This window comes from Drosophila elegans, unplaced genomic scaffold, assembly GCF_018152505.1.
Source record: "Drosophila elegans isolate 14027-0461.03 unplaced genomic scaffold, ASM1815250v1 contig_149, whole genome shotgun sequence".
Taxonomy (NCBI): Eukaryota; Metazoa; Arthropoda; class Insecta; order Diptera; family Drosophilidae; genus Drosophila; species Drosophila elegans.
The window spans coordinates 26668195-26690191 of NW_024545513.1; the positions used below are offsets into that span (position 1 = coordinate 26668195).

The following is a 21997-nucleotide window of genomic DNA, read 5'->3' on the forward strand; positions in this document are numbered from 1 at the left end:
TATCAGAATGAGTTAAAAACAAGAAAGGTAGCAAACTTAGGCAAGCCGAAGTTCATATACCCCTGCAGCTATTGCAAAAATTAAATATTCTTGAAAACATTAAAATTATAATTTACTTGCGTATATGTTTAAAAACATTGATGATTTGCAGCTCAATTATTCGATATATTCTATGGAAGCTTTATGAAATCGTTTTCCGTTATTAATAAAATGAAAAGCGTAACTCTGAACTGTCAAATTATTAAAAAGTCGAAAAGAATTTAAAAAAAAATTACAAAATAAAAAAGTTATATTAAAAAACAAAGGTTTTTTGAATATTTTTATTGTTCCCTTGCACTCAAAGAAATTTCTCCCTAAAATCTAGTAAAATCGTCATTGAATTTTTTACTAAAGGCGAGTCACCTTCATTTGATGAAAGTTTATTTCGTAAATTAATGGTTATTCCTTTCTTCAAACAAAAAAATTTTTTTTGCCAAATAATAAATAATATTTTTTAAAATAAAATATAATGTTTCTTAAAACTTAAAATACCTTTTCTCAAAATGAGAAATAATTTTTCTTAGAACAAGAAATCAAACTCCATTGAAAAAATTAGTTTTCATAATTTTTTATTTATTTACAAAATATTATTATTAGTATACACATACATATTTTAAATATTTGCATAATTTTATTAAAAGGTAAAGTAAGCAAATCACGTCCTTCACGTCTGTGAACAAAATTGAACATATTATTTAAAATATTATTATTATATAGAAATATTAAAAAAAAAAAAACAATGAACTTTATTAATTAAAATTTTTTATATTGTATATTTTAAAAGTTGATTATTTAAAATTTGTTTAGACATCTTCATTATTTTTGAAAATTTAAAAGCCAAAATGTAGTTCATATACTTATCGGCTTGCCCAAGTTTTCTTTTTTTCTTGATAAATATATAAATTTGGACTTACCCCTTGATTCCTAATTCGATTTTTGCAAGAGAGCACAACAGTTTTTGCTTGATATGTTATTATTAAATATTTGAAATATTTTAGTTTTAAAATAACAGTTTTCCACGAGGAGTTTATCCTTGCCTGGGAATGAGCGAGCGAAGTCTGATACCACCTGTAAAAATACAAATATTTTAATTTTTATCAGGCGAATTACAGTAATTGTAACTCTTACCAAAACGTGTCCAAACGACTGGCGAAGAATTGGGTATTACAGGAAAATGTCGTCTAGGGTCGCCGAAGATTGAAAAAAATATCGCCTTATTTCGTAAAGGCTGCTCCATTTGGCAAGGACTTTTTGCTAGTTCACATTCATCTGAAAAACAATACAAATATTATAAGCAATTGAAATTAAAAGAGAGATATATGTGAAATTACCTTCGTTTTCTAAAAATTCTCTGGTTTCAATCGACCAATCTTTAACCTCAGCTGAAGCCACACTTTTGAATTTGTTTTTTAAGTTGTAATTCTTTGCGTATAACAAGCCTCCTTGTTTTTTTCCTATGTTTTTTTTATAAAATATGTATCCTAAAAATGAGTAATGGTGTAATGGAGTATTAAATATATTTAAAACAATTAAATATTGTCTTACCTTTATTTCTGTGTCAAACCACCCGATTATTTGCTCAGCAACAAAACAAGGGTGCTCAATACTGCTTTATGGCAGTGCATTTAACAGAAGACAAAAACATTTTGGCGATCCACCCCTGGATTTAAAAGTCGCGCGCAGCTTCGCCATCTACTGCAAACGAATTCCTAAAAACGCATATTCCGTTTTACTTGCAACTGCTTCGACTTTTGAATTTTACAGAAGGAGAGGCAAAAGAATTAGGCAAAATATTACTTTTGTTAACAGTGGAAGGGAGAGCGAAGAGAAATTGAGAAGGATTGAACGAATGACAGAGAAAGAAAGATAAAGAGAGGGTTAACGGGAGCGTGTTCGAGAGAGAGATAGAAAGTTACTGATAGACAAACTAAGACACAATTGTCTGCGAATGCAGATGATAAACAATTTAAAAACACATTTTATAAAAAATATCACGTTTTGTATATGTGTATGTGTGCGAGAACATGTGATTCCTAATTGTTCCTAATCTCCATTTATATTTATTGCATTTAACTTACAGTGCCTCACAGCTTATTTGATGCAGAGCCTATTTAAAAATGTTTTCGGCTGTAACTTTTGAACGTAAAGAGCAATGTTTAAAATTTTAATGGATAATAATAGATTTATATATTCAGTGTAATAAAGGAACATCGTTTATTTCATACGAAGAAGTCAATGGGTTAATATAACAAAAAAAAATAAACTTTCCAATTCTATTAGGTCACAGCTTAAATGATGCATTTTATATTTAGTCTTTAATAATTAACATAAAAGTCTTAAAGATATTTTCAATATTTTGTATGATAGCCCTTGACTTTAATGGCCGCATTCAGGCGTGATGGGTCGTTTCTGGTCCTATTTTGGACAACTCATCCAAAAGGGCCGTTATTAGCTGCCATAGTGTCAGATCTCCGCGCGACATATGTATGTATCTCCGCGAAAATATGTGGTTTTTTACGACATAACTCCCCCGTTGATCAACGCCCTTCTGCAAACGACATAAAAAATAAATATTTTACCACCATGTAGATGGATCATGCCGTCCCGATTCAAAGAAAAACCTTGTCATTTATATGTATTACTTGAAACTGTTTGTTTTTGGATTTATTAACATCACTTAAGTTGACTTCTTACTTAATTGTAAATAAAAACATTTCGAATTGCCTCATTAACAGGCTGATTACAGCTGGGACAATTCGGTTTCTAAATATGGAAATATTTTCGACAATTTTATCCCAACATAAGCCGGAGATTTTTACATGATTACATGGTCGCAGCAAAACAGATTTAGGCTTCAATAGGCACACATTACATGGGTTCATTTGGACATGTAGCGCTGGTAGCATAAACTGAACCCAGTTTCTGGCGCCATCTGCGAGCAGGTGGCGGAAACAGTTCGTGGCAAATGTGGCGGGTCAACAGGGCTAAGTGTCAAGCACTGATCTGGAGAGAGCATTTCTATTCTTTCGCTGTTAAGAAGCTTGCCGCCATAATTGGGCGGCACCAGCGTTCTTTTCCCTTTGAGCCTTCCACCAGAGAGGTTGACTGCGGTAAAAGTTTTTTTATGGTGCCAGAAGTTTTCACTCGGAAGGGAGAGAGACGTTATACCCAGCCAACGATTAAAAGAGTTAATAGAGCCAACGAAATTAGGTGAGTTATTGGGATAAAGGGCAGATAAAAAGAATGTGTTGGCAAAAGAATAAGAAATTTATTTGTTCGCATTAGGCCTGCATCATTGCTGAATTTTTTTACAACGCCCGAACGAAGCGAAGTCTAGTGGGAACACTCAAGCCGATCACCGAAATCCGCCTACGCCTGGAGTGCTTCGGGGGAGGGGCGACAGTGGCAACGCGACCGCCTCGCAAAGCGAGCGGAGGAGTTCGGCGACGAAAAGTGCTAAAGAAATAAATATTAAATTATATAATTCACCCCTGTCCCGACCCGAACTAATGTGCTAAAAGTAATTGTGGCCCGTTGTGGCAGAGATAAAGATATATCGGTAGTGCGGAAAAACAGAAATTTGGCGGTGTAAAAAAAAAGAAGAAAAGAAAAAGCAAAAAAAAAAGAGGGGAGGAAATAACCCTAAAATCAAGAAAATTTAAGTTTAAGAGAAAATAAAAAAAGGAAGGAAAAGGAAGAGAAAATCCAAAAAGAAGAAAAAAAAATGTTTTAAAAATAGTGATAAAATTGAGTTATTAAGAATCAGTTTTAATATTTCTTTTATATTTTTATATGTGAGAGTGATTTGAGTTCATTTGTTATTTTACGCAAAAAAAAATGTAAATTCGCCTCGAGTTCCTTTTTGAAAGTTCAAGAAAAAAGAAATAATCCCCAGACTTGCCTGCGCCATGATTTTTTAATCGTGAAAAAGTGAATTCTTTTACAGCCTTCAGCGACCATTCGAGAAAGCGCTTTCTTCGTTGGATTCGCAGCGATAGTCAAGGTGAGCGAAAACTTATACGTTTTTATTTAATTGTTCAAAGAAAAAAATGAAAAGCAAAATGATTTCGTGGTGCAGTGCAAAATCGCGAGAAAAACTATTAAATGAATAAAGAAGAACAAAAAGAATATAGATTTTGAGTAAAAAAAAACAATCATTTTTTTTAACCTTCAAAAGGAAAAGAGAAAGAAGTTAGAAAAAAATATAACTAAAACTATTGAGTGGAAAGAAACAGAGATAACTCGAATCACCCTGCATTTTTTTGTAGTCGAATATCGTAAATGGTCAGGTTCTTAGCTAACCAAATCAAATTCCTTGCCTAGTCCATAAAGATTTATTTACTTTGTCCCATATTTATTATATGTATATATCCGTTAAAAAATTATGGAGTGAAGTATATTGTCTTTCTTAGTTGATAAATAAATTTGTATAATGTTTTAACCAAAGCCGCGAAGGGGCTGTTCCGGGAGTGAAGGGAAGGGAGAACGGCCGATGGAAGGGTGGACAAAACTAGCCTCATTAACAGCAGAGGTGGAGATGCGGTAGCAGATCAAGTTAAGTGCCTGGCCTCTCGTGGCCAACTGCAATAGCCCAAAGCCCACTTATACTCATCCTCTTAAGATTCATAAATATATTAATTCTATATTATTTGAACTATTAATACACCCAACAGCTTACACGTTTCATTATCGGCCTACTCCTTAGCGAAATCGGCATCATGTTGCAAAGTACTTTTAAAAATTAATTAAAATAAAATTATTTTCTTTTTTTGCGGAGAATTCCAAGAGCATTCAAACGCTTTGAAAGTGGAAGTCTAAAAAAACAAAGCTTACTGTGTTCAAGAATAAACTTCATTTTAGTATTAATATTTAAAATTAATTCATTGATGTGTAAATGAAAAAATCATTTGGATCTTAATTTAATCCTTTGTGCATAAAGTTCATTGTGTAAAAAATACGTTTATAATTTAAAACGCTTGTGAAATGTATTTTTGGCTATTTTAATATTATTTGATTTGATTTGTAATTACCATCATTAATGTTTATTATTTGTAAATTAAAAAAGTTCAAACATTAACAGCAGAGGTGGAGATGCGGTAGCAGATCAAGTTAAGTGCCTGGCCTCTCGTGGCCAACTGCAATAGCCCAAAATGTAGAAGTGTGTTTAAAGTAGTTTTTTGCTTGTCGCTTCTTAATAATTAGTTAGACCGCCTTGATTTCTGAGCAAGAACAACACCCCAATTGCTGACGAGCCAGAGCCGAGGTAAACATTGCGTGCGCTCAGTGGTCAAGCCCAAGATCAGGCCGCAAAAGCAAAATTTATCAATGTTCGAATTTGTTACAGACAATAGCAGTATCCGACAACTGACTTAAATTGGAACCGTCTGAGGAATTAGATGATATTGAAGAATTAAGCTCAGCCGAATTAGTTTCCGTGTCATCCACACTGTTAAAGATATCCTGCTTCTGGAGAGGATCGTTTAGCGAAACCGTGCGAGCTAAAAATCCCTGAATATCTATTTCTCTGTTCTCAAACAACTCCATTGCGTCCATGATTTTTTGAGCACGATTCTGAAAAAAATAATTGTTCTTAGGTATAATTATCTCTTCATAAAATATTATATACTTACACGTAACTGTTTCGATATTGGTTGATTTCCAACACCGCCGTTTTGGAACAGGAGGGCGAATTCGCATCAATTAAACATTGTACAAATTTAAAAAAATGCCCTTTTGCTCGAATCTTATTGCCTAAATTCAAATTATACGCTTCAACAGACCCGGTGGTTCGAGTTGAACGCTTAAAAACCGAAATGTTCTCAGGTCCCTCCTAAGAATAGAAATATTCCATTATAATATACCAAAAAACTAAGAACAACACAAATTTATAAGTATTAGCTCATAATACAGAACCAACCTATTTAAGTCACTGTTTCTCGAAATATGTTAAAAATAGAGAAAACATCTTATTTTCTAAAGATTGTGCTTGGCATTTCAGCATATTAAAAGCTTCCACTATTTTTGTAGTGGGTAGAAGCGGTAACTACAAAACTTGAGAAAGAGCACATATGCATGTTTATTGCATTTTAGCATTTTTTCGAATCCCGACTTTTTTGAATTTTTTTGCATGCTTGTGTAAAATGGAACCAACAAGCAAAGAAGTTCATTGAGGGATGCAATTTTTTAGAGCGTTCCGCATTGCTTTTTCGTAGTCCGAAATAAAAGATGCACCTTTTAAGCAACAAATGTTGCAATCAATATACATAAACAAGTGCTGGTAGCACAGCTCAGTTTTTCGCGTCACCAATGTGAATATAAACGGCGTTATCTAAAGCAATGCAAAAAATACAATAATCTCTTTATATCAATTAAAAGAATTAATTTACTTTCTGCTTATTTTTAATGTAAATTATAAAAAGTTGCCTAAAATCTCCAAAAGGACAAACTTTAAAAGTGGCATCAATGAGATAATTACGATTTTGCTCCTCAATATTATTATTAATTGAGCCAATTATCTTGTCCGAAGAAAAAACTAAAAATACAAAAATATATAAGTGTGTTATACATTTTATATATAAATGTATATCTATCAACTATATCTACATAGTAGGTACATACACAAATATGCATGCATGGGCCGTTTTTTTAAGTTTTAATTTTAATAAAAGCGCCACTGATTTCTTTTATGAATCAATAAGTAAGTCCAATTTGCTCATTCTTATTGGATACTTATGAAGTTCATGTCTCTACAAGTTCATTATACCCTTGCAGAGGGTATTATAATTTCAGTCAGAAGTTTGCAACGCAGTGAAGGAGACATCTCCGACCCTATAAAGTATATATATTCCTGATCAGCATCACTAGGCGAGTCGATCTAGCCATGTCCGTCTGTCCGTCCGTTTCTACGCAAACTAGTCTCTCAGTTTTAAAACTATCTGCATGAAACTTTCCCAAAAGTTGTCTTTCTATTGCAGGTAGTATATAAGTCGGAACGAGCCGGATCGGACGACTATAGCATATAGCTCCCATAGGAACAATCGAAAAAATAAATAAAAAAAAAATTATAACTTTGCTGTATTTTAATTATTTTTTTAGTTCTTCGACATATAGTAATGGATAAATATTTCAGAATTACGGTTTAAAGTAAATCATAAGTTTAATGTTTTCAAAAATATTTAATTCTTGCAATAGCTGCAAGAGTATATGAACTTCGGCTTGCCGAAGTTTGCTTTCTTTCTTGTTTATTATTTATTGGTTTTATTGAAACTAGTTTTAACTCTAGCAAAAAACGATTTAAATACAAGTAGACGATATTAAGTACGAAATATTTGATTTCTTGGATTTTATTACTGGTTTTAATAAAACTAAAGTAAGATATGCCTTTTCTTAAAATTAAAAACGAAATTCATTAAGTTATGGAGTATATTTTTTTAAATATTTGATTGATTTTGTTATTTTCTTCAAAATACAAGCATAAAATATTTTATTTCTTGACTTCCTTGCTATTTTTGCCGTAGACATCGCGGTATTCGGGATACTCCAGCTTGCTGATATTTCGGAGCTCCCAGAAGGCCTGCTTGGCCAGCCAGTGGATGACGGGGCCGTTCCACTCCTTTAGGATTACCTGGTAGTTCCTATCGTCGGTGTCCGTGGACTTCATAACCCGACTGAAGCTATACCACATGTAGATCATGCAGCGCAGCCTGTAGATCCACAAATGATTGGGCACCGAGCGAATAATGTCCTGCAGATTTCCGAGGAGAGTGTGGTCCATTAGGTTAAACACCACCTTCATATTCCCCAGATAACTATTGCCATTCCTGCTCGTTTATCGTTTATCTACATCGATATTTCGGATATCCTGCCACCAACGATCCCAGCTAGGATAGTCTCTGCCCCGATAGACCTTAGTCCACTCCTTGCCGATGTTTTCCCGAAAACGACTGGACAGAAAACCGGTAGCATTGTCCTTGCCGCCGGATTCCTCTTCCATGAAATTCATATCAAGGGTCATGTCGTTGTATACGTGCTGAATGATGGGCACATCCTTGGATTTCTTCGAGCGAATGACATAGTCGGGTGACCTCTTGAAGAACCGCACTGCATAGGACTTTGATTCCTTTTGGGGAAGCTTGCCCACCACATCACTCACATAGGGCATCTTAAATCCCGCAATTGTAAAAACCTTAGACAACAACTCTTGAGTCCTGGGAATTGGCTCAACTCTGCGATATTCCAACGGCTGTCCTTCGGTACCAAAATGTTCATTGGTAAACTCACGATGATTATCAAATCTCGAAGGTGGCTCACGGCTCATACTCATGGAATGCTGATTACCCATCAACGGTTTGTTGCGAAATATTGCTTCCTGAATGTTTCGAAAACCCATTGGTTGTGAAAAGTTATCATTCGGAATAAAACGCTCGGCTCACGACTTCCTGCATACGAGTTTGGAATAAACTCATTGGATTCACGACCTCTGGGCCGTTGATTCTCAAAGTTTCCATAGCCCATCATGTTGGTGGACAAATTGCGATCATACATGCCAACGGGAGAGAGATTGCGTCTGGGACCGGAGGAACTCCAATCGAGATTCTGCGGCGGTGGAGGAGCATTGCGACTCAAACCCAATTGTCCACCAGAATTGTTTCCATTCCAGCCGTACATATCACCCATTGGACGTCTTAGTCCATCATCGGTACTACGGTTACTCAGATCGAGATTTTCAGGAAAATTGCGCTGCTTGATTTTCTCTATGGCATGGTTAGGCAAAGGCCTAGCTCCACTTATACTCATCCTCTTAAGATTCATAAATATATTAATTCTATATTATTTGAACTATTAATACACCCAACAGCTTACACGTTTCATTATCGGCCTACTCCTTAGCGAAATCGGCATCATGTTGCAAAGTACTTTTAAAAATTAATTAAAATAAAATTATTTTCTTTTTTTGCGGAGAATTCCAAGAGCATTCAAACGCTTTGAAAGTGGAAGTCTAAAAAAACAAAGCTTACTGTGTTCAAGAATAAACTTCATTTTAGTATTAATATTTAAAATTAATTCATTGATGTGTAAATGAAAAAATCATTTGGATCTTAATTTAATCCTTTGTGCATAAAGTTCATTGTGTAAAAAATACGTTTATAATTTAAAACGCTTGTGAAATGTATTTTTGGCTATTTTAATATTATTTGATTTGATTTGTAATTACCATCATTAATGTTTATTATTTGTAAATTAAAAAGTTCAAACATAAGTTGGCCAAGTTTATAAATTCACATCCGCTTCGAAAAGTGACAGTAATTCTGCACCAATCCAACAAAGTAGTGAGGAAAATTGTCGGTTCTTTTGTAAATTTTTGAATTTTTTTACACAAACAAAAAATGGAACCCACTTTTATTAGTGCCCTGCTTTTTTCGATATTTTGCCATTGCACAGGCCTCTTTTACAATCCGGTGGAGGCCAGTACGGAATCAACTGTTTTTTTAATTCTCGCCATAATTTTGCTGCATAAATTGAAATTGAAGTACAACCTAAATATCATTCAAAGTGTTGTGGCTAAAATCCTTGAGGTTGCGTTCCTTTGTCTAACAATACAAGTGCTATTGGTGGTCATTTGGTTCCCCGTCTTTCGAGCTCTGCAATTCCTGGTGGATGCAATCTGCCAGAAACTGCTCAATGCTGTGAGCGATGAGCGGGCTTGGATTGTGGAGAAAGTCAATCACTCGGCGGTGACAGTGGTTCTACTGACCATGGAATCGACGGTGCTGCTCAAGGGTTTCGAGATCGACGATGTGCGGAAGTTGTTCGGCTCCAAGGACGATTGTCTCTCACCCAGTGTCCTTTCAATTGTGGCCAAGGAGGAGGTGAAAGCCTTTCGACGGGAAATGAAAGAGTTGCAGAAACAGTCAATCTTTCGAGCTGCTAGGAAGTGAAATACTGATGGAATCAAATAAATTGGAGTCAACAGAACAAAAGTATCGTGGCAAAGATAATAAAGTTTAATAAAAATTTTAGCAAATATATAATATAATCATTACTTTTATTTAATTTATTTCCGATATTTTAATTATTATAATTTAATGCAATTAAATTTCAATACTTCAAAGGCTTGCTTTTTATACCCTTGCAGAGGGTATTATAATTTCAGTCAGAAGTTTGCAACGCAGTGAAGGAGACATCTCCGACCCTATAAAGTATATATATTCTTGATCAGCATCACTAGGCGAGTCGATCTAGCCATGTCCGTCTGTCCGTCCGTCTGTCCGTCCGTTTATATGCAAACTGGTCTCTCAGTTTTAAAGCTATCTGCATGAAACTTTCCCAAAAGTTGTCTTTCTATTGCAGGTAGTATATAAGTCGGAACGAGCCGGATCGGACGACTATAGCATATAGCTCCCATAGGAACAATAAATAAAAAAAAATTATAACTTTGCTGCTTTTTAATTTTTTTTTTTAGTTCTTCGACATAAAGCAATGGTTAAATATTTTAGAATTATGGTAAAAATTTCATCAAAATCGGACGACTATGTCATATAGCTCCCATAGGAACAATCGCAAAACAAATACAAAAAAAATTATTGCTTTGCTGTTTTTAAATTTTTCTCTTAGTTCTTCGACATATAGTAATGGTTAAATATTTCAGAATTACGGTTTAAATTTCATCAAAATCGAACGACTATATCATATATATATCATTGTTTTCTGATGTTAATAAAATTAAAAGCGTATTTTTGAATTTATTATTATTATTATGTTCCATTACTATGTGCAAACGAAATTAAAAAAAAAAAAATTAAAAAATTTAAAAGTCATATTTTGTTTAAAAATTTTTTTTATTATATTGATAATTCTAATAGGAGCTATATGTTACAGTCGACCGATTTTAATAAAATTAAAACCGTAATTCTGAAATGTTAAACCATTACTATTTGTCGAAGAATAAAAAAAAAATTAAAAAACAGCAAAGTTATAATATTTTTTCATTTATTTTCCGATTGTTCCTTTGGGATCTATATGCTTTAGTAGTCCGATCCGGCTCATTCCGACTTATATACTAATTGCAATACAAAGACACCTTTTGGGAGAGTTTCATGCAATCGGACGGATGGACGGACGGACAGACGGACATGGCTAGATCTACTCTCCTAGTGATGCTTTACAAGAAAAGAACAATAGTTTACAATTTTAGAAATATCCTAAGAAAGCGGCAAGGTCCGATCTAAAAAAGATTTTGAGTGGCAACGTTCTAAATAGCGACCGCTCGCAGGCATACACCGTTGCACCTGAAATTTTAACCGCGTTTATTTCGAAATTAAATTTTTGAAAACTGCTGACATCATAACTTGCCTACAAAATAACCGCCCGTTTTGAAATTAATCATTTTGAATGGGTACTACCTACAATGCCCTACAAACTTTTGGATTGGTTGAAATTTTTCCATTTGGCAGAATTTAAAAAGTCATTTTTTCACACCAATATTCGACTTTTATTTTCAAACCGTTGATATTTGATATTTTTAAAGATTGTAGGATATAATAGGGGAAATATACTTAGCTTTCATAATCATTTTGAATTTTTTTGACTTCAGCCACTCATTCGACCGGAATCATATCAGCAGTTGAAATACTTTTTTTTGGACTCTCTGTAGTCAGCCCATAGTATCGTTATATTTCCATATTTTTATAAAACAAATATATTAAAATAAAGTTGAAAGCTTGCCCTGTTATGTGCAAAAAATTTCAGGCCATTTTACTAAGTACTTTCCTTAAAAATGTTCTGAAATTGAAGATTTGAATACTCAAATTGGGGATATTCTCATATTGAGAATTATTTTTATTCATTTTAAGTAATAAAAATCAAATTGAATATAAGATGCCCAAAATGAGGAAATATTTACAAAGATTTTTAAATAGAGGACAGTTGTTCTCAGAATGAGTTAAAAACAAGAAAGATAGCAAACTTAGGCAAGCCGAAGTTCGTATACCCTTGCAGCTATTGCAAAAATTAAATATTCTTGAAAACATTAAAATTATCATTTACTTGCGTATATGTTTAAAAACATTGATGATTTGCAGCTCAATTATTCGATATATTCTATGGAAGCTTTATGAAATCGTTTTCCGTTATTAATAAAATTAAAAGCGTAACTCTGAACTGTCAAATTATTAAAAAGTCGAAAAGAATTTTTAAAAAAAATTACAAAATAAAAAAGTTATATTAAAAAACAAAGGCTTTTTGAATATTTTTATTGTTCCCTTGCACTCAAAGAAATTTCTCCCTGAAATCTAGTAAAATCGTCATTGAATTTTTTTACTAAAGGCGAGTCACCTTCATTTGATGAAAGTTTATTTCTTAAATTAATGGTTATTCCTTTCTTCAAACAAAAAAATTTTTTTGCCAAATAATAAATAATATTTTTTAAAATAAAATATAATGTTTCTTAAAACTTAAAATACTTTTTCTCAAAATGAGAAATAATTTTTCTTACAACAAGAAATCAAACTCCATTGAAAAAATTAGTTTTCATAATTTTTTATTTATTTATAAAATATTATTATTAGTATACACATACATCTTTTAAATATTTACATAATTTTATTAAAAGGTACCAACAGGGCTGGTAGCAAAAAGCAAATCACGTCCTTCACGTCTATGAAAAAAATTGAACATATTATTAAAAATATTATTATTATATAGAAATATTAAAAAAAAAAAAAAATGAACTTTGTTAATTAAAATTTTTTATATTGTATATTTTAAAAGTTTGTTATTTAAAATTTGTTTAGACATCTTCATTATTTTTGAAAATATAAAAGCCAAAATGTAGTTCATATACTTATCGGCTTGCCCAAGTTTTCTTTTTTTCTTGATAAATATATAAATTTGGACTTACCACTTGATTCCTAATTCGATTTTTGCAAGAGAGCACAACAATTTTTGCTTGATATGTTATTATTAAATATTTGAAATATTTTAGTTTTAAAATAACCCCAGTTTTCCACGAGGAGTTTATCCTTGCCTGGGAATGAGCGAGCGAAGTCTGATTCCACCTGTAAAAATACAAATATTTTAATTTTTATCAAGCGAATTACAGTAATTGTAACTCTTACCAAAACGTGTCCAAACGACTGGCGAAGAATTGGGTATTACAGGAAAATGTCGTCTAGGGTCGCCGAAGATTGAAAAAAATATCGGCTTATTTCGTAAAGGCTGCTCCATTTGGCAAGGACTTCGCTCATGGGCTCAACATTGTAGCGAAGCCAGAGTTTTGCTAGTTCACATTCATCTGGAAAACAATACAAATATGTCGGTGAGTATGTAGTGCAGCATTTCGACAGGTATGACCATGGGTTGTGCTGGTATTCTAGATATACTAGATATTAGTTTTGGTACATAGAATGGGGACTCAGTTTGCGAGCTGAGGCCGAGTGTGGCTTCGTATGCGTTGCTAGGTCTGGTCTCTCTTTTTTCTTCTGGTTTGTAGTGTGACGTGAGATAGACACGTGTTTTGGTCCTTAAGAGAGAATTATGAGCAACAAAGGCATCGAAGACTCGCTGCATTTGCCAGAATTAAGTTCAGGCAATCAAGAACCAAACGATCAATTCACCAGCAATGACGACTTACAAGGGGATGAATTTAGTTCTCCGACAAATATTATAAGCAATTGAAATTAAAAGAGAGATATATGTGAAATTACCTTCGTTTTCTAAAAATTCTCTGGTTTCAATCGACCAATCTTTAACCTCAGCTGAAGCCACACTTTTGAATTTGTTTTTTAAGTTGTAATTCTTTGCGTATAACAAGCCTCCTTGTCTATTTTCCTATGTTTTTTTTATAAAGTATTTATCCTAAAAATGAGTAATGGTGTAATGGAGTATTAAATATATTTAAAACAATTAAATATTGTCTTACCTTTATTTCTGTGTCAAACCACCCGATTATTTGCTCAGCAACAAAACAAGGGTGCTCAATACTGCTTTATGGCAGTGCATTTAACAGAAGACAAAAACATTTTGGCGATCCACCCCTGGATTTAAAAGTCGCGCGCAGCTTCGCCATCTACTGCAAACGAATTCCTAAAAACGCATATTCCGTTTTACTTGCAACTGCTTCGACTTTTGAATTTTACAGAAGGAGAGGCAAAAGAATTAGGCAAAATATTACTTTTGTTAACAGTGGAAGGGAGAGCGAAGAGAAATTGAGAAGGATTGAACGAATGACAGAGAAAGAAAGATAAAGAGAGGGTTAACGGGAGCGTGTTCGAGAGAGAGATAGAAAGTTACTGATAGACAAACTAAGACACAATTGTCTGCGAATGCAGATGATAAACAATTTAAAAACACATTTTATAAAAAATATCACGTTTTGTATATGTGTATGTGTGCGAGAACATGTGATTCCTAATTGTTCCTAATCTCCATTTATATTTATTGCATTTAACTTACAGTGCCTCACAGCTTATTTGATGCAGAGCCTATTTAAAAATGTTTTCGGCTGTAACTTTTGAACGTAAAGAGCAATGTTTAAAATTTTAATGGATAATAATAGATTTATATATTCAGTGTAATAAAGGAACATCGTTTATTTCATACGAAGAAGTCAATGGGTTAATATAACAAAAAAAAAATAAATTTTCCAATTTTAAGCTGTGACCTAGCTTAAATGATGCATTTTATATTTAGTCTTAAATAATAAACATAAAAGTCTTAATGATATTTTCAGTATTTTGTATGATAGCCCTTGACTTTAATGGCCGCATTCAGGCGTGATGGGTCGTTTCTGGTCCTATTTTGGACAACTCATCCAAAAGGGCCGTTATTAGCTGCCATAGTGTCAGATCTCCGCGCGACATATGTATGTATCTCCGCGAAAATATGTGGTTTTTTACGACATAACTCCCCCGTTGATCAACGCGGAGGTTTGTCGTATAAAAACGACATATCTCCGCCCTTCTGCAAACGACATAAAAAATAAATATTTTACCACCATGTAGATGGATCATGCCGTCCCGATTCAAAGAAAAACCTTGTCATTTATATGTATTACTTGAAACTGTTTGTTTTTGGATTTATTAACATCACTTAAGTTGACTTCTTACTTAATTGTAAATAAAAACATTTCGAATTGCCTCATTAACAGGCTGATTACAGCTGGGACAATTCGGTTTCTAATTTCCACTTTCATCATCTTCAATGGGATTATATTTCAAGGAAATATTTTCGACAATTTTATCCCAACATAAGCCGGAGATTTTTACATGATTACATGGTCGCAGCAAAACAGATTTAGGCTTCAATAGGCACACATTACATGGGTTCATTTGGACATGTAGCGCTGGTAGCATAAACTGAACCCAGTTTCTGGCGCCATCTGCGAGCAGGTGGCGGAAACAGTTCGTGGCAAATGTGGCGGGTCAACAGGGCTAAGTGTCAAGCACTGATCTGGAGAGAGCATTTCTATTCTTTCGCTGTTAAGAAGCTTGCCGCCATAATTGGGCGGCACCAGCGTTCTTTTCCCTTTGAGCCTTCCACCAGAGAGGTTGACTGCGGTAAAAGTTTTTTTATGGTGCCAGAAGTTTTCACTCGGAAGGGAGAGAGACGTTATACCCAGCCAACGATTAAAAGAGTTAATAGAGCCAACGAAATTAGGTGAGTTATTGGGATAAAGGGCAGATAAAAAGAATGTGTTGGCAAATAAATAAGAAATTTATTTGTTCGCATTAGGCCTGCATCATTGCTGAATTTTTTTACAACGCCCGAACGAAGCGAAGTCTAGTGGGAACACTCAAGCCGATCACCGAAATCCGCCTACGCCTGGAGTGCTTCGGGGGAGGGGCGACAGTGGCAACGCGACCGCCTCGCAAAGCGAGCGGAGGAGTTCGGCGACGAAAAGTGCTAAAGAAATAAATATTAAATTATATAATTCACCCCTGTCCCGACCCGAACTAATGTGCTAAAAGTAATTGTGGCCCCTTGTGGCAGAGATAAAGATATATCGGTAGTGCGGAAAAATAGAAATTTGGCGGTGTAAAAAAAAAGAAGAAAAGAAAAAGCAAAAAAAAAAAAATGAGGGAAGGAATTAACCCTAAAATCAAGAAAATTTAAGTTTAAGAGAAAATAAAAAAAAGGAAGGAAAAGGAAGAGAAAATCCAAAAAGAAGAAAAAAAATGTTTTGAAAATAGTGATAAAATTGAGTTATTAAGAATCAGTTTTAATATTTCTTTTATATTTTTATATGTGAGAGTGATTTGAGTTCATTTGTTATTTTACGCAAAAAAAAATTTTAATTCGCCTCGAGTTCCTTTTTGAAAGTTCAAGAAAAAAGAAATAATCCCCAGACTTGCCTGCGCCATGATTTTTTAATCGTGAAAAAGTGAATTCTTTTACAGCCTTCAGCGACCATTCGAGAAAGCGCTTTCTTCGTTGGATTCGCAGCGATAGTCAAGGTGAGCGAAAACTTATACGTTTTTATTTAATTGTTCAAAGAAAAAAATGAAAAGCAAAATGATTTCGTGGTGCAGTGCAAAATCGCGAGAAAAACTATTAAATGAATAAAGAAGAACAAAAAGAATATAGATTTTGAGTAAAAAAAAACAATCATTTTTTTTAACCTTCAAAAGGAAAAGAGAAAGAAGTTAGAAAAAATATAACTAAAACTATTGAGTGGAAAGAAACAGAGATAACTCGAATCACCCTGCATTTTTTTGTAGTCGAATATCGTAAATGGTCAGGTTCTTAGCTAACCAAATCAAATTCCTTGCCTAGTCCATAAAGATTTATTTACTTTGTCCCATATTTATTATATGTATATATCCGTTAAAAAATTATGGAGTGAAGTATATTGTCTTTCTTAGTTGATAAATAAATTTGTATAATGTTTTAACCAAAGCCGCGAAGGGGCTGTTCCGGGAGTGAAGGGAAGGGAGAACGGCCGATGGAAGGGTGGACAAAACTAGCCTCATTAACAGCAGAGGTGGAGATGCGGTAGCAGATCAAGTTAAGTGCCTGGCCTCTCGTGGCCAACTGCAATAGCCCAAAATGTAGAAGTGTGTTTAAAGTAGTTTTTTGCTTGTCGCTTCTTAATAATTAGTTAGACCGCCTTGATTTCTGAGCAAGAACAACACCCCAATTGCTGACGAGCCAGAGCCGAGGTAAACATTGCGTGCGCTCAGTGGTCAAGCCCAACATCAGGCCGCAAAAGCAAAATTTATCAATGTTCGAATTTGTTACAGACAATAGCAGTATCCGACAACTGACTTAAATTGGAACCGTCTGAGGAATTAGATGATATTGAAGAATTAAGCTCAGCCGAATTAGTTTCCGTGTCATCCACACTGTTAAAGATATCCTGCTTCTGGAGAGGATCGTTTAGCGAAACCGTGCGAGCTAAAAATCCCTGAATATCTATTTCTCTGTTCTCAAACAACTCCATTGCGTCCATGATTTTTTGAGCACGATTCTGAAAAAAATAATTGTTCTTAGGTATAATTATCTCTTCATAAAATATTATATACTTACACGTAACTGTTTCGATATTGGTTGATTTCCAACACCGCCGTTTTGGAACAGGAGGGCGAATTCGCATCAATTAAACATTGTACAAATTTAAAAAAATGCCCTTTTGCTCGAATCTTATTGCCTAAATTCAAATTATACGCTTCAACAGACCCGGTGGTTCGAGTTGAACGCTTAAAAACCGAAATGTTCTCAGGTCCCTCCTAAGAATAGAAATATTCCATTATAATATACCAAAAAACTAAGAACAACACAAATTTATAAGTATTAGCTCATAATACAGAACCAACCTATTTAAGTCACTGTTTCTCGAAATATGTTAAAAATAGAGAAAACATCTTATTTTCTAAAGATTGTGCTTGGCATTTCAGCATATTAAAAGCTTCCACTATTTTTGTAGTGGGTAGAAGCGGTAACTACAAAACTTGAGAAAGAGCACATATGCATGTTTATTGCATTTTAGCATTTTTTCGAATCCGGACGTCTTTTTTGCATTTTTTTGCATGCTTGTGTAAAATGGATCAGACAAGCAAAGAAGTTCATTGAGGGATCCAATTTTTAAGAGCGTTCCGCATTGCTTTTTCGTAGTCCGAAATAAAAGATGCACCTTTTAAGCAACAAATGTTGCAATCAATATACATAAACAAGTGCTGGTAGCACAGCTCAGTTTTTCGCGTCACCAATGTGAATATAAACGGCGTTATCTAAAGCAATGCAAAAAATACAATAATCTCTTTATATCAATTAAAAGAATTAATTTACTTTCTGCTTATTTTTAATGTAAATTATAAAAAGTTGCCTAAAATCTCCAAAAGGACAAACTTTAAAAGTGGCATCAATGAGATAATTACGATTTTGCTCCTCAATATTATTATTAATTGAGCCAATTATCTTGTCCGAAGAAAAAACTAAAAATACAAAAATATATAAGTGTGTTTTACATTTTATATATAAATGTATATCTATCAACTATATCTACATAGTAGGTACATACACAAATATGCATGCATGGGCCGTTTTTTTAAGTTTTAATTTTAATAAAAGCGCCACTGATTTCCCAGTCCATTTTGCTCATTCTTATTGGATACTTATGAAGTTCATGTCTCTACAAGTTCATTATACCCTTGCAGAGGGTATTATAATTTCAGTCAGAAGTTTGCAACGCAGTGAAGGAGACATCTCCGACCCTATAAAGTATATATATTCTTGATCAGCATCACTAGGCGAGTCGATCTAGCCATGTCCGTCTGTCCGTCCGTTTCTACGCAAACTAGTCTCTCAGTTTTAAAACTATCTGCATGAAACTTTCCCAAAAGTTGTCTTTCTATTGCAGGTAGTATATAAGTCGGAACGAGCCGGATCGGACGACTATAGCATATAGCTCCCATAGGAACAATCGAAAAAATAAATAAAAAAAAATTATAACTTTGCTGTTTTTAAATTTTTCTTTTAGTTCTTCGACATATAGTAATGGATAAATATTTTAGAATTACGGTTTAAATTTCATCAAAATCGGACGACTATATCATATAGCTCCCATAGGAACAATAAAAATATATAAAATAACTATCTAATAATTGAGCTGCAAATCATCATAGCTTCAAGTTTTTAAACACATACGCAAGTAAATCATAAGTTTAATGTTTTTAAAAATATTTAATTCTTGCAATAGCTGCAAGAGTATATGAACTTCGGCTTGCCGAAGTTTGCTTTCTTTCTTGTTTATTATTTATTGGTTTTAATGAAACTAGTTTTAACTCTAGCAAAAAACGATTTAAATACAAGTAGACGATATTAAGTACGAAATATTTGATTTCTTTGATTTTATTACTGGTTTTAATAAAACTAAAGTAAGATATGCCTTTTCTTAAAATTAAAAACGAAATTCATTAAGTTATGAAGTATATATTTTAAAATATTTGATTGATTTCGTTATTTTCAAAATACAAGCATAAAATATTTTATTTCTTGACTTCCTTGCTATTTTTGCCGTAGACATCGCGGTATTCGGGATACTCCAGCTTGCTGATATTTCGGAGCTCCCAGAAGGCCTGCTTGGCCAGCCAGTGGATGACGGGGCCGTTCCACTCCTTTAGGATTACCTGGTAGTTCCTATCGTCGGTGTCCGTGGACTTCATAACCCGACTGAAGCTATACCACATGTAGATCATGCAGCGCAGCCTGTAGATCCACAAATGATTGGGCACCGAGCGAATAATGTCCTGCAGATTTCCGAGGAGAGTGTGGTCCATTAGGTTAAACACCACCTTCATATTCCCCAGATAACTATTGCCATTCCTGCTCGTTTATCGTTTATCTACATCGATATTTCGGATATCCTGCCACCAACGATCCCAGCTAGGATAGTCTCTGCCCCGATAGACCTTAGTCCACTCCTTGCCGATGTTTTCCCGAAAACGACTGGACAGAAAACCGGTAGCATTGTCCTTGCCGCCGGATTCCTCTTCCATGAAATTCATATCAAGGGTCATGTCGTTGTATACGTGCTGAATGATGGGCACATCCTTGGATTTCTTCGAGCGAATGACATAGTCGGGTGACCTCTTGAAGAACCGCACTGCATAGGACTTTGATTCCTTTTGGGGAAGCTTGCCCACCACATCACTCACATAGGGCATCTTAAATCCCGCAATTGTAAAAACCTTAGACAACAACTCTTGAGTCCTGGGAATTGGCTCAACTCTGCGATATTCCAACGGCTGTCCTTCGGTACCAAAATGTTCATTGGTAAACTCACGATGATTATCAAATCTCGAAGGTGGCTCACGGCTCATACTCATGGAATGCTGATTACCCATCAACGGTTTGTTGCGAAATATTGCTTCCTGAATGTTTCGAAAACCCATTGGTTGTGAAAAGTTATCATTCGGAATAAAACGCTCGGCTCACGACTTCCTGCATACGAGTTTGGAATAAACTCATTGGATTCACGACCTCTGGGCCGTTGATTCTCAAAGTTTCCATAGCCCATCATGTTGGTGGACAAATTGCGATCATACATGCCAACGGGAGAGAGATTGCGTCTGGGACCGGAGGAACTCCAATCGAGATTCTGCGGCGGTGGAGGAGCATTGCGACTCAAACCCAATTGTCCACCAGAATTGTTTCCATTCCAGCCGTACATATCACCCATTGGACGTCTTAGTCCATCATCGGTACTACGGTTACTCAGATCGAGATTTTCAGGAAAATTGCGCTGCTTGATTTTCTCTATGGCATGGTTAGGCAAAGGCCTGGCTCCACTTATACTCATCCTCTTAAGATTCATAAATATATTAATTCTATATTATTTGAACTATTAATACACCCAACAGCTTACACGTTTCATTATCGGCCTACTCCTTAGCGAAATCGGCATCATGTTGCAAAGTACTTTTAAAAATTAATTAAAATAAAATTATTTTCTTTTTTTGCGGAGAATTCCAAGAGCATTCAAACGCTTTGAAAGTGGAAGTCTAAAAAAACAAAGCTTACTGTGTTCAAGAATAAACTTCATTTTAGTATTAATATTTAAAATTAATTCATTGATGTGTAAATGAAAAAATCATTTGGATCTTAATTTAATCCTTTGTGCATAAAGTTCATTGTGTAAAAAATACGTTTATAATTTAAAACGCTTGTGAAATGTATTTTTGGCTATTTTAATATTATTTGATTTGATTTGTAATTACCATCATTAATGTTTATTATTTGTAAATTAAAAAAGTTCAAACATAAGTTGGCCAAGTTTATAAATTCACATCCGCTTCGAAAAGTGACAGTAATTCTGCACCAATCCAACAAAGTAGTGAGGAAAATTGTCGGTTCTTTTGTAAATTTTTGAATTTTTTTACACAAACAAAAAATGGAACCCACTTTTATTAGTGCCCTGCTTTTTTCGATATTTTGCCATTGCACAGGCCTCTTTTACAATCCGGTGGAGGCCAGTACGGAATCAACTGTTTTTTTAATTCTCGCCATAATTTTGCTGCATAAATTGAAATTGAAGTACAACCTAAATATCATTCAAAGTGTTGTGGCTAAAATCCTTGAGGTTGCGTTCCTTTGTCTAACAATACAAGTGCTATTGGTGGTCATTTGGTTCCCCGTCTTTCGAGCTCTGCAATTCCTGGTGGATGCAATCTGCCAGAAACTGCTCAATGCTGTGAGCGATGAGCGGGCTTGGATTGTGGAGAAAGTCAATCACTCGGCGGTGACAGTGGTTCTACTGACCATGGAATCGACGGTGCTGCTCAAGGGTTTCGAGATCGACGATGTGCGGAAGTTGTTCGGCTCCAAGGACGATTGTCTCTCACCCAGTGTCCTTTCAATTGTGGCCAAGGAGGAGGTGAAAGCCTTTCGACGGGAAATGAAAGAGTTGGAGAAACAGTCAATCTTTCGAGCTGCTAGGAAGCGAAATACTGATGGAATCAAATAA

The 21997-nt window shown here is 34.5% G+C and overlaps 3 protein-coding genes across 3 annotated transcripts; 1 reads left to right on the plus strand and 2 right to left on the minus strand.

The window, feature by feature from the left end:
* Positions 1-7553: 7553 nt before the first annotated feature.
* On the minus strand, positions 7554-9024 carry LOC121467934. The gene is made up of 2 exons (XM_041710684.1): positions 8902-9024; positions 7554-8838 (listed from the first exon to the last, which is right to left on the minus strand). Exon 2 carries the CDS (start codon positions 8426-8428, stop codon positions 7868-7870), a length of 561 nt encoding a protein of 186 aa, XP_041566618.1. The 5' UTR covers positions 8429-8838; positions 8902-9024; the 3' UTR covers positions 7554-7867.
* Positions 9025-19520: 10496 nt separating this feature from the next.
* LOC121467983 lies at positions 19521-21022 on the minus strand. The gene is made up of 2 exons (XM_041710820.1): positions 20900-21022; positions 19521-20836 (listed from the first exon to the last, which is right to left on the minus strand). The coding sequence occupies exon 2, from the start codon at positions 19830-19832 to the stop codon at positions 19521-19523; it is 312 nt and encodes a 103-aa protein (XP_041566754.1). The 5' UTR covers positions 19833-20836; positions 20900-21022.
* Positions 21023-21424: 402 nt separating this feature from the next.
* Positions 21425-21997, plus strand: LOC121467984. The gene has a single exon (XM_041710821.1). It carries the CDS (start codon positions 21425-21427, stop codon positions 21995-21997), a length of 573 nt encoding a protein of 190 aa, XP_041566755.1.